Here is a 13,334-nt window from a genome sequence, read left to right as displayed (position 1 = left end):
TGTCAAGTTTTCACTAAGCACGGCTGGGTTGGACAAACTGAAAGCCGACATTTAATGTAAACAACCAGGACTCCTGACAAGCAGCATGATTTTGGTGCATGACAATGCTACTACACACACACACACACACACATCACTCATGAGTGGTTGCACTGTAATAGTTGGAAACATTGCCACATCCTTCTTACAACCCAAACTTAGCACCATCAGACTTCAATTTGTTTGATCCCTTCCACTACAGGTGAAGAAGTTCATCAGGCAGTACGATGTCAGGTTACTGGGTGTGACATGGACTTCTTCAGTACTGGTACTGATAAACTGATCTATTGTTGGGAAAAGTGCATGAATAAATTTGGAGACTTTGTGGAGAAGTAGTGCATGTTCACTTTTTTCATGGTGTATAATTTCAACTTATTATTAAACATCCTCGAGAAGAAAAAAAAAGTGTTACCTTACTTTTTTGGAACCCCTCAAATTTACATAAATATATTTTCTTTTAAAACACAGGCCTGTCCCAATATATATCATTAACATAAGTTAAATAATAATGATCCCAAAACAGACATCTGACAGCCAATCACCCATCCAACCCACTAATCATAAATCACATTCCTTCCAATTCAGTTACTGGCTTGTCATGTGGAAATCTATCAAAGGCCTGTCTGAAGAAAAATCTCAAGTACAACAGTGTATGTGCATCTTCCTTGTCTAATGAATATCACACTGGTAATACATAAGCAGAATGCTAAAACATAATCTTCCATTAATAAACTCATGTCAACCATCATACAGAATATTATTATTATCAATATCAATACAGATTGCCTACAATTTGTAGCCTTAATCATACTGCCCCTTGTGAAGAATAATAATTTCTCTCTTTTCATTCCTTTGAGACTTGCCCTGTTTTAAGACTCATTAAACAGTCAAGTCCTACTGCTCCATTAACATCAAGTTTAGATAATTCCTTCCATACATCCTGCCCAATCTTTCACTATCAGTCTCTCCTAAGCAATTATCCTGTTCAAGTTCCCATGATGTTCATTCATGAAGATGAAATACTCTGACTGCTTATTGAATACTTTAACTATATCCTCTGCACAAGTTATCAATCAACCATTTTCATTTGCTAACACCATCTTTCCATAATCATTCTTTCTTCTACTTGTCACATGACAAAAGAACTATGATTTTTCTTGGCTTGACTGGCTAATTTCTGCTCACATTGCACTTCTGCTGTCCTTACCAAATGGGTCAACCTTCCTGACCTACTCACTAATTATTGCCCTTCATCTTGCACTACTTCCATAAACCTTTCTTTTGTCAGACTGCATGCTTAATCTCTTCATTCACCCATTTAACTTCTACTTTATTCAGTCTTCTCATCTCAGACATTATCTGAGAATACACTCAGCACTAGATGTTCTCATATGAATGGATACAACCTAAGTCATCACTTCATGGTCACGCTTGTCAACTGGAGGAATATTACACCCATTCACAATAATATTCTCTGATGACACCAAATCTAAGACTCACAACTTTTGTGTGCTCTGTTACATATTGCTTAGTGTCTCCCCTTAAGAAATTCATTCTGTTTATTCCCAGATGCTATTTCTTCATCCCAATCAATATTCATAATTATAATCCTTCTCTTGTTCACTAAGTCAATTTGTCTCCACCCTCCACATTCTCCAGTCAATAGCAACATCTAATTATCTCATCTTACCCTCATACTACACTACCTCAGAACCAATTCCACTGTTTGCACCTTTTATCTCAATCTTGTCCAGGCATAATTCCCCTGCTCTCCTCATGCCCTTCCTATCCTCACAAGAAAACATCGCACTCTTACATTTCATTCCTGTCAGGATGTCATTCTCATCCAACCGTATTTCATTTATTCCAACTATTTTCAGGTTAATAAACTTACTGTCCAACCACAGATGCAAGATCACTCAACACTTCTGCAAATGGCAGAAGGCGAATCCATTCCAATAATAGGTAATCAATGATGTTTACTATTATACATTGGAAAATAAACTTTTCTTTTATGAAAATTCTAGTTTTTAAAGTGGTAACTATTTTGCTTGTACAACAGTTGGAAAATTTTACGTATAAAGAACATGATTTCACGTGTTGGTAACGAATTCGTACAACACCTTATTCCTTTCTCCCTTTCAACATGAATTGGCTCTTCTTGGCATTGTGCCAGCTAAGGTTCTCACGTGTGGTCAGACAGTAATCACTGCAACAATTTCATCTCCCTTATTTCTGACATTTGTAAACAAGTATAGCAATTCATTTCTGTAAACAAAAAATGAACTGCTAGAAGGTCACATATGAGAGGTGGCACGGTAAGACTATCCATGCCATCTCTTATCTGTAGCTTCTTGACTCCTGCTTGCTCACTTTTATAACCTCTTTTAATAACCTGTTTTTATAATCCCATATATCGCCCCAGACTCAATTACTCCACATGCATCCCATTCCTGTGCTGACTATCCTCATACACACATTCATTCATTAACGCTCCCAGAATCTACTCTGATTACACTGTCTGCCCGAAACTCATATCCAGTTTTCCCGTCCATCTTGCATTCCTGTTTTTACATTTTCACTTCTCAGACTACTCTCCTCTCCATTTAAAAATACTTGTTTCATCTGGTCCATTCTCCTGCTTTTTTCAGACTCCCTCTAATTCCATGTTCACATCATTTATTACATTCTCTATGGGCCTCTAGTTAATTCCGATTCATACCAAATCCATTTAAATACAATCCATCTCTTTCATACAACACCAACTATCCCTCATATGCATTCCACACAAACTACCTTTCCCTTCATAGAGCTCTTCTAGCATAGCATTCATAATTTTTGCTTGCCATTTAAACATCATTGTTATACCTGAACAACACATTAACTACCCTTCCAAACCACCTCCCTTTTTTTTTCCTAGTCTTCTCAGTAATCCCCTGATATCCATTCACACTTATCCTATGCCCAACCAAATTGTTTGTTCCCACAACCACCAACTCCAAAACATCAATCATCCTGTTCATTATAAACAGATCTTGCACATCCTCTCATCTACAACTTTAATAATGGAATCTCAATAAGCACCACTCTTGAGTCATTTACAACTCTTTTTCTTCACTATCTTTTATTTTATACTTTTGACATCTGATCTCATTTTGCATACTTTCTCATCTTAATAAGCTCATTCTTCAACGAGCTTTGCATTTTGACATTCGTGACCTCTTTTGCATTAGCAATCAAGCTACCTTTTGTTTCATCATTCATTCTTGCTTTGTTTCCACAATCACTCTCAACTTTTACTCCATTAGTCATGCTCTCTTCCATTCTTCAGTCACAACTGCTTTTGCTCCTTCATTCTCTTCCATACTCATATTCTTGGCATGCATTCTCTCATTCATCCTTCTGGCTGATCTAATTTTCAACCTTATGCTCCTCATTGCACTTCACCAAAGATTCACTCCTCATTTCCAACTCTTATTGTCATCAAAATGTCACACTTTCTGTAGATTTAATTGCTGGCTATTTGGCTTGGTGATAAGCATATCTGCTCTCTCCAACCAACAGGCTGCAGATTTGAATCAGATGAATGTTTGTGACTGCTTTTGTCAGGGGAGGGGGATAAATTTCAATGCATAATGTGAGACCACCATCCAGCTACTAATGAGAATTACCATTCCTGTAATTTACACACGAAACATTGTGTATTTGTTCTGGAAAATCACTTAAATAAAACAGCTGTACTAATGTTTAATTACAGGTTTTCTATACTTTTTTTAATTGCAGATTAATTTTTTTTATGCATATCACAAAGTGCCAAGAGAGAGAGAGAGAGAGAGAGAGAAAGAGAAGCTATTCAAAGCACTACAGTTGTATGGTGTCAGTGGGGCATTATATCTAGCAATAGTTAGTCTTTGTTTCAGTTGTAAGTCAGCAATTAGAATTGAAGGAAGTACAGGAAGATGGTTTAATGTTAAATCTGGTGTCAGACAAGGATGTACATTATCCCCTCTGTTATTCATTATCTATATGGATCACATTATGAAGGAAAGTGATATTAAATCTGATATCAAAACTGCAAATGTTAACATCAGCTCTTTGCTTTATGCAGATGATGTTATACAAATCCGCTACAAGTCTGCACGATTCCCTGTCTAAATTCATACCATATCTATTAATCTATTGTAATAGATTAATAGATATGGTATGAAGGTCAGCAATAAAAAAACAAAGACAATGAAAATAGGCAGAAGCAATGAAAATATCGACTGCATTGTGAATGAAGAACCCATAGAACAAGTAAAACTTTTCAGGGACTTAGGCATGATTTTTAGTGAAGATGGTAAATTAAGTATGGAAATAGACAATAGGATCAACAAAGCTGATATGGTAGGAAGTAAACTGAATAAATGTATATAGAATAAGAATGAAATTAGTCAAAAGACTAAAATCAGCTATATACACGACAGTGTTCAAACCAGTTTTAACATATGGATCTGAGAGCTGGGTTAGAAGTAAAACATTTGACCAAAGACTAGAGACTGCAGATATGAGGGTCCTGAGAAAGATTAGGGACGTGAACAGATGGCATCAATGGCAATATCATGTTAAAAATGAGAATATTAGGAAATAACTTGACATTGTTAGCATCCAGGAATGTGTTAGCAGAGCTAATCTCAGGTGGTATGGTCACTGAAACAGAATGGGAGAGGAAATATTAGCAAAACAAGTGTTCTCTGCCAGGTTGGCAGGAAAAAGACTCAGAGGAAGACCAAGATATAGGTGGATTGATATGGTAAAAAGTGCCTTAGAAGATAGAAATATAAGATTCAACAATATTGGAGCCTTGACAGGTAATAGATTGATTTGGAGGAAAATTATAGATGGGAAGTTAGTAATGATGTAAATTCCTGACATTTACCCCTTGAGGGTAAATGTCAGGAATTTGGTGATGACAATTTTTTTTGTAATTTTATGTTTTCTAGTGTTTAAAAATTTATATTTATGCGCCAAATGGTCACACAGCACGTGTTATAGCACCCAGGATTTAGGGGTCACCACTGCACACCAGTAATGGTTTGGGGTGGGGGGGGGGATATCAGGGGATAGGGTATCCAACTTGCATTTCTGTGAGAAAGGGGTCAAAATCTCAGCTAAAGTGTATCAAGACACTGTGCTGAAACCTGTGGTATGGCCCCCTGAAAAACTCATCCATCTAAATGGCTGCCTGGAAGTCCCAATCTGAAGACATTAGACTTCAAATTGTGGTCAGAATTTGAGTGTTGCCTGCAACAAACAATAACCCAGCATCACCAGCGTGAAGGTGGATTTGGAGCAAACAGTGGTAGTGTTTCTGTTGGATGTGTTGCCACTGATATGTAGCCTCAGACTTCAGATACGTAGGTGTGAAGGCAAAAGGGAGACATTTCGAACATTGAGTGCTGCTATATGTATGTTATACATGTGGTTTGTATCTGCTGAAAGCTGCAAATGATTTACTGATAGATTAAAGGTTTATGCACTGTTGAAGTTGTAACAGTATTTATGGCCAGACTAGGTATATTCATATCAAGTTGATTCTCTTCATTAAAACAGTATGGCATGCTTTGCATGAAGCAGCTAAAAAACTTTACTGGTAATGATAAAGTTGTATGAATATGTCACCATCATATCTCACATGCTAACAATAATACACATCAAATTTGAGTTACAAAGCATTAAAAGACTATTTAAACACTTTTAAATAGTCTTTTAATCTCACCATTAATTTAATTTTTTATTCCACAATTTCATCTTTTCTCATTAATTATACAGAAAGGAGAAGGGAAGACAATAACTAAAATATTATATTACGTATGCTAAAAATAAAGTATTAAACAAAGTTTATTTGAAAAGCTTGTTAATCTACACAAAAATTCATAGAATGAAACTAAATCTACATATAAAAATACATAACTAACTATTTTTACCTGGAAAGAGCATATCCATGAATTGACAATAGGCAGCACCTGAAAGTAATAATTATCTTGAAATATTAATATTATGAGAAGTTCAGAGAAAGACAATTAATAAAAATAGATAAAATTTAAATGATTTTAAAAGAATATCACATATATGAAACAGGAGATGGGATATCCAAACATGAAGTTTGGATACTTCGTGTTTGGATATCAAATATGAAAACATGAAGGAAAAGTCAGATGTTTTTAAGGACCTGCTCAATCAATTAGCAATTTGTATAAGGTACCTTAAGAAAGAAAACAACAATACTATGAAAGAAATTTAAGAATGAGAATTTAAAACAATTAGATATGAAGTAAAACTCATTAAAAATTATTAGAATGACACAGTGTAGGATACTTATTTGCAGACAAAGAATCAATAATGACAAACAAGTATACAATTGGAAACTTAGAAAAAACTGAACTCGCACATTTTACTCAATGTTATTAATAAACCACAAGAAACTTAAAGATGATATTTTAATCAAACTTGGAAATATGATATATATCATAACAGTTTAAAAAAATTCGAATTTAAACAATAACAATATTTAATAGCTTTAACAGGACATGTGCACTAGACGTATTAAAGTAAGTTTCAAGGCCAACACATGCAACAAAAATGCATACAATTTTTCAAAAACTCTAATGCATTTCATTTAACATTACATTGACATCGTCAGAGAGATAGACCATAAACTACATTCCAAAGATGAATCAAAATAATGAGTCATAAATCATGCATATATTAGCTCATGTCTAGGTTCCAGTTGGAGTATATGATATTACACTATTATAGTTCAAAGGAATAATTGTAGTAAGTTGCGTAGATTAAAAAAAATCAATTATTTAAAATAATTATTAATTAAACCAAAAAACTTATGAACAATTAATAGTGATCACTTCCCAAAACTTGGATACTGGCAGACCGTATGGCCGGTTCAAGTTCGGATGATTGAAATTGAACTTGCTGAAGTGAAGTTTTATCTGGTTCCAAAGAACTCTATACCTATAGTCAATAATATGAAAAGCAAGGCAAGACTTTTCATATTCCAAAAATGTAACATATTCTTGATGTTCTTCAATTCTAATCAAGGCAGAATGACCAGTTTGTCCAAAATAGAAAAGATGACACAAGCAGAGTACTTGATAGACACCTGGTAAGAAAAGAGGCAGTAATGTATCCTTTGTTGATGGTAAGAAGGAAGACAGTTTCCAAGCTGGTTTGAAGGAAACCTACACATTGAATTAACAAACAATCCTTGCTATTTGTTCCAAGGTTCCTTTAAGGTAGGGTATTGAAATTCTTTTTGCATCAGACTGTAGTCAGGTAGAAAGATGATAATTATTAACAATTTTCTGAATGGTAGTTCTGCTGTATCCATTACATATCAGATTGCTTTTAATTTTAGTTAGTTCACTGATGAAGCACTCACAGCAAACTCTGGTATCCTATTCCAACCATTCACCATCCTCCAAGCAAAATATCTAGTCCTAACACAACTTCCAATGGCAACCCCTTGTTCTCGCTCTCTTCTTGCCATGTACTGAAAAAAAGTCTTCTGTGTCACTGTGTCCTATAAAACTTCATCAATATCTTAAATGATCCTATCATATCTTCACTTTTTTGCCTATCACTTAATTTCTGAAACCCACAGGCTGTCAATCAATTCTCACACGTAGCATTCTATAGATCTACCATGTCACTCTTTGTCACTCAAAATTTCACTCATCTGGATCCTCACCACTTCATCCCCACAGAATCTAAGAGTCTAGATCTGTGCATAGTCCAGATGTAGTCTTATTAAAGGAATATAATAAGACTACATCTGGACAATAGCCTCTTTATTCCTGCTTGTTAGTGTGTTCAACAACTACTTCAATAACCACTTACTGATGTGCTGTTTTGGTTACGTTCCCAGTGGCACATTCTCGTAATACACAGGCTGATATGCCATCTAATCCCATAGCTGTGTTTGTATTGAGGTTCTGCAATATTTTATGCACCTCCATTTCTTCAACTACTATTCAGTCAATGTCCCATCTGAAATTGTGACGTCACCACCTAGAATGGCACACCTCTTCACAATGATTACTAAGTAATTAAACTATTTCGATTGGTTTTATCTCCCCACCATTACTTTTAAAGTCATCTTTTCAGTCATTCCTCTTTTTACTTGCCACATAGCAAATGAACTCTTTAGGATTTCTTTTGGCCTCATCAGCTAACTTTCTCTCATAATTAGCTTTGGCCTTCTTTACCATACAGGTCACCCTTCTTGTCTGTGCCTTATACTGCTCAATTTTATACAACCTTTTCTTTGTGTGCAACTCCAGCTTAATGAAGCTATTCATTCATCTAACTCCTACCTGATTTATCCTTCTGATTTTAGGTACACACTGTGATACTGCTTTCATCAAAACACTCCTTCACACTACCTCAAATGCACCACCAATCTCTCTCCCCCCTCCAAATTCCTATGCCATGGTACTGCTGAAAGCTGACTCCTCAAGCTTTTCATAATCACCTGCTTTGTAATTCCATATAAATCCCTTCTTAACAGGAAATTCTTAATGTCTGGCAATCTTCTGGGTAAAGACTACATGATCACTTTCTCCAAGTGGAGTCAGCTCAGCTAGATTGGTTAGTGTTATGTTCTCTTATGCAATGATCAGATCCAGCACTCTTGAACCTCCATTACATATTGCCTCAGGTAATTATCTCTCAGTAGCTGTATAAATTCCATTTCCTTCCCTGTATGTGACCATTCCTCCAGCCAAATTTATGTCCCCCATAGTTGAAATCTCCCATAATAATTACTTGACCTGTATTCATCATTCTAATTTCTGAGTGCATGTCACTATACATACCAGCCAGTAAAGTAGAAACCTTTATGCACCTGTACATGTCATTTACTCAGCATATATGCAATATACTTGCATATTCTAGGGAACTTTTTAAGAATTCTGCTGCTAAGTAATAATCAATAGTGTTGATCACAATGAGAAAAACAAAGATTATTTCAGAGTTTAATAAAGGGCTCAATTTGGATGTCTATCTAACTAGAGCATAGGTCCCAAAATTTTTCGGGCCACCACCCACTTTGCAAGACATAAATTTTGTAACGCCCCCCCCCCATTATAACAGTTTTCCACGTTCAAGCCGTTTGATATTTTTGACGTAAATAGCAACTAATGATACATTACTGCTTATGCCGTTAAATTTTTAAAAAGAAGTGGCCAATATGTGCTTCATCTTGAACACAGTTATTGCTATACCGATTTTGGTGAAACATAGCCCATATGTAAAGATTGTAAAATGTATGCTTGAATAACATTATGCACAGTTTCATACAATGGTTTAAATATGAAAATGTGGAATGCAATTAAGAGATTGCATTGCATTAGTAAGAATCTTATTGTAATAATTAAAACACTATTAAATATATTACAAAATTGTTTATTTCTAACTTATAAAGTAAAAACACAAAGCAAAAATAACAAATTAATGTGAAGTTTCATACAATGGTTTAAATATGAAAATTCGGAATACATATTAAGAGATTACATAACATTAGTAAGAATCTTATTGTAATAATTAAAACACCATCAAATGTATTATTTTTAAATTATTTAGATGGTTTATTTCAAACTTACAAAGTAAAAATACAAAGAAAAAAAAAATTAATGTGAAGGATGAGCCTGGTGCATTTTTAAAAGTTCGTTAATATCGGGTTCAACTTTCATTAAAAACAGTCGTAATTCGCCACGCTCAGTTATATGCAATTGGTTCCTTTTCTTGGATAGTAAATTCACTACAGCACTAAACCCACGCTCAGCCAAATAAGAAGATGGAAATGCAATTAAAAATTTCTGCACTATTTCCCATAATCCAGAGTACAGTGTCGGTATTGATTTTTGAATCCAGAACTCTTGTTATCCAGTTTTGAATTTTATCTTTAGTTCTTCATTTGTTGCGAGTTCTATGAGTTCCACTTCTAAATCTGATGATCCTGCTGTGCTTACATGTGAGAAAGGATCTAGAACCCAATTTGGTATATTCATGTTTAGAATATCCTTGAATCGCTCATTGAAATCAGCATGGAAACCTCCAAGTGTTGGCAGTATGTAAGTAAATCTTCCTTTTTGAGATCCTGCTGATAAATTTGAAAAGTGGCTTTATTCCCCTCAGCCCATATTCCGCTTGAACAGAAGAAGTTTCCCTACAAAAGCGGCAATAAAGTTTTTTGTTTTAATTCAATTCATCACCTTGTAGTTGTAGATTGACTTCATTAAATATTTTATAGAGGTCTGTCAAATAAGCGATGTCATTTTTGGATGTAATCAGGTTGGCCCGCAATCTGTCGTCTCTGTTTTCTACGAACTCTAGTACTGAATCAAACAAATTGTAAAATCAATTCAGACAAATAGCTTTTGAAAGCCAGTGAACTTCTGTGTGAAGCAGCAAACGATTGAAATCTTCATCGTTTTCACTATAAAGTTGGCTAAATAATCTGTCACTCAATGAATTGCTTCTAATCTTGTTGACTACTCTAATAACGTAATGGAGCGACATGTGTAGGCTTTTCACTTAAATTTTTTGCAACCAAATGTTGACGATGAAGAACACAATGTAACTGCTTGTTTCAAATGCAGTATGAAACCCTTGTGGCACCCTGTCATTGCTGGAGCACCATCAGTAGCAGCAGACAAAATATTACGAATAGGAATGTCTTTCTCTTGAAAAAACTTATTCATGATATTAAACATAGATTCTCCCTTTGTATCCGCTTCCAAGTTTTTAGCAAATAATAATTCTTGACAAACTTTTTCTTCTTTTATGAATCGTACGTATGAAAAGAGTAGTGGTTCATTATTTGGGAGAGTTGATTCATTGAGGTGAATGGAAAATTGGCGTGTCTTCAAATAATTGCACAATGATTTTTCAACGTCTTCAGCCATTTCATCGGTTCTTCTTTGCACTGAATTATTGCTCAAAGGAATTTTCCTGATGATATCTGATGAAGCACAGTTTATTACTTCTTTTACTGCCGGCAAGATTAATTCCTCACCAATTGTGTGTGGTTTTCCCGCTTTTGCAATTAATAATGAAATATTATAAGAAGCTTGTAATCCGTCATTATCTTGTTTAGTGGATGACGTAAAAAGTTTTGATATAGTTAGACGTTTAAAATATTTTTCTCCTAGTACTTGAAAATAGGACAAATCTTTATCCTTTCTGTCAGCATGCATTTTAGTCAAATGCTCTTGTAGCCTAGAAGGCTTCATTGCTTCATTTGAAAACACTTTTTGGCAAATCAAGCGCATGGGTAATAATTGGTTCGTAGGAGACTGAATAAAACTATATTTCAAGTACTCAATACTGTACTGTCGACATTTCTTCTTATATTCAGACATAATGAAGTAATAAAATTTGCAAAAATTTTCACAAATTAAAGATTTAATTTACACATTGTATGATTCCACTTATCTATCACACTTTCGACTGATGATTGTTGGCAAAGCACACAAAAAATAACGAAACTTATTCCTAAACCACTGGTATTTATAGATTTGAAATCTAGCCCGAATCGACTTGCATGCATTGACTTGTTTGCGATACCATCGTACTTGTGCTTTGAACAAGTCACTGCAAGCACCCATATTCCTGTCAAAACATGCTGAATTGAGTGAATTACCTATGTAATAGTTGACCGACATACTACTAGTTAAGACTCGTCTGCTGAGTGGATAGACTAAAGCCTGTATGGCACAATCAATTTTTACAATAGAAAAAAATGAATAAATTTTTTAAGTATATAAAAAATAGAAGTTAAAATATCCTGCATGACACGTTTAATTTTTTATTTTGGATGCAAGCGCATTTTGTTCTTCCGACCACGACACTGCCCAAATAATTATAAATAATAATTAATAAATAAAATAATTACACAAGATATAAACAAAACCTACAAAACATAACCACAGAAAACAGTACAATAAGTTTTGAATAATATTTGCTTTGTTTTTTTCCCTCTAGTTAGCAATACAAGTTAGTACTAACTAGGCTAACTAAAATTTACAATTTTATTTCTTTCTTGCCATTATTATTTTTACTCATAATATTAAATTATATAAAATTGGGTTTATTTTTGTACAAATCAATTAGAAATGTTGTTTTATATATTTTATACATATTTTGAAATGAAATATAACTAATATATTTGCTACTGTAAACATAACCTATTATACACACATATATACATGCTCTATTTTCTCATTGACATAGAAAATTGACATCCATTTCTATCTGACATGGTAAATTTTCAAATGATTAAATAATTGAAATAGAAAATAGATAAAAAAATTGATCGTGTAAGATGGGCATAAGATGAATTAAAATGCAATATTTAAATTTTAAATGATTATCTAATTGCAAAATCATGAAAATAATTTTTAAATATATATTAATTTCTTCTATAAAGAGCCACTGACCCCCTAGTCCGCCCCCAAATGCTTCTGATCCCACTATAGCCTCCCTCCCCCCAGAAGGCTTCAGCGCCCACTGGGGAGGTGGTACCGTCCACTTTGGGAACCTATGAACTAGATCCACGATTTTGAAAACATAGCTGACTGGTTTGTCAAAATGCGAGATATCCTGGGTGTTTAATCAGCAAAAAAATAACCTATGTTCTGTCTAAGAAGTGCAACTGTAGTACTAAGATCAGGAAAGAGATTGCCATCATCTGAGAAGGGATGTACAAAGAGACAGACAGACAACTTTCTTGCAGCAACTGACCAAATCATTTAATGAAAACTGTTCCCAACACATCATGCCAAATTATGAGCAGGAATTGCAGAGAATTAGAATTGGCAGTCGCATGCTTATAGGTCTAACACATTTTTAAATAAGTTTCTAATTAGTGGCAGTGACTGGTATGTGCTCATTCTCCCATTTACCTCCTGGATTACAGTAGCAACCAATTACATATTTAGACCTGTTGGCCTCTATCTCACAACAGATAGCCTCAAATGAAATGTGTTGTGTCGGAAAAAGAGCTGACTCACTATTTGTAAGCCATCTTGTTTCTGACCCAACACACAGTGACAATTAGACCTAAGGATAAGGACATGCTTATGCCTCCAGAGACAGGGCTAAGAGAGTGTTGTATATATGCTCACTCAAAAGAGTATCAAACCAACTGAGATTGTTAATATTAAGTAAACTTAGGAAATCTGTATTTAGAATTGGTAATGTCTGTGTAAAATAAGCAAAGGGAAATTGTGTCTCAGGAC

At 34.5% G+C, this 13,334-nt stretch overlaps 1 protein-coding gene across 3 annotated transcripts in view; it reads right to left on the bottom strand.

Annotated features, from left to right (window-relative positions):
• Window positions 1-13,334, bottom strand: part of LOC150101057 (microtubule-associated protein RP/EB family member 1-like) — a 151,478-nt gene that overhangs the window by 93,322 nt on the left and 44,822 nt on the right. For all 3 annotated transcript variants that reach the window (XM_090402270.1, XM_090402271.1, XM_090402272.1), the window contains exon 3: window positions 6,006-6,044. In XM_090402270.1, the coding sequence (XP_090258396.1) occupies window positions 6,006-6,044 (39 nt within the window). The remainder of the gene's footprint in view (window positions 1-6,005; window positions 6,045-13,334) is intronic.

Source organism: Typopeltis vanoorti, chromosome 12 (assembly GCF_054136105.1).
Source record: "Typopeltis vanoorti isolate ZY-2024b chromosome 12, IOZ_Tvanoo_1.0, whole genome shotgun sequence".
NCBI lineage: Eukaryota > Metazoa > Arthropoda > Arachnida > Uropygi > Thelyphonidae > Typopeltis > Typopeltis vanoorti.
The sequence above is the reverse complement of the archived record's forward strand: the minus strand, read 5'-3'. Positions and strand labels throughout refer to the sequence as shown.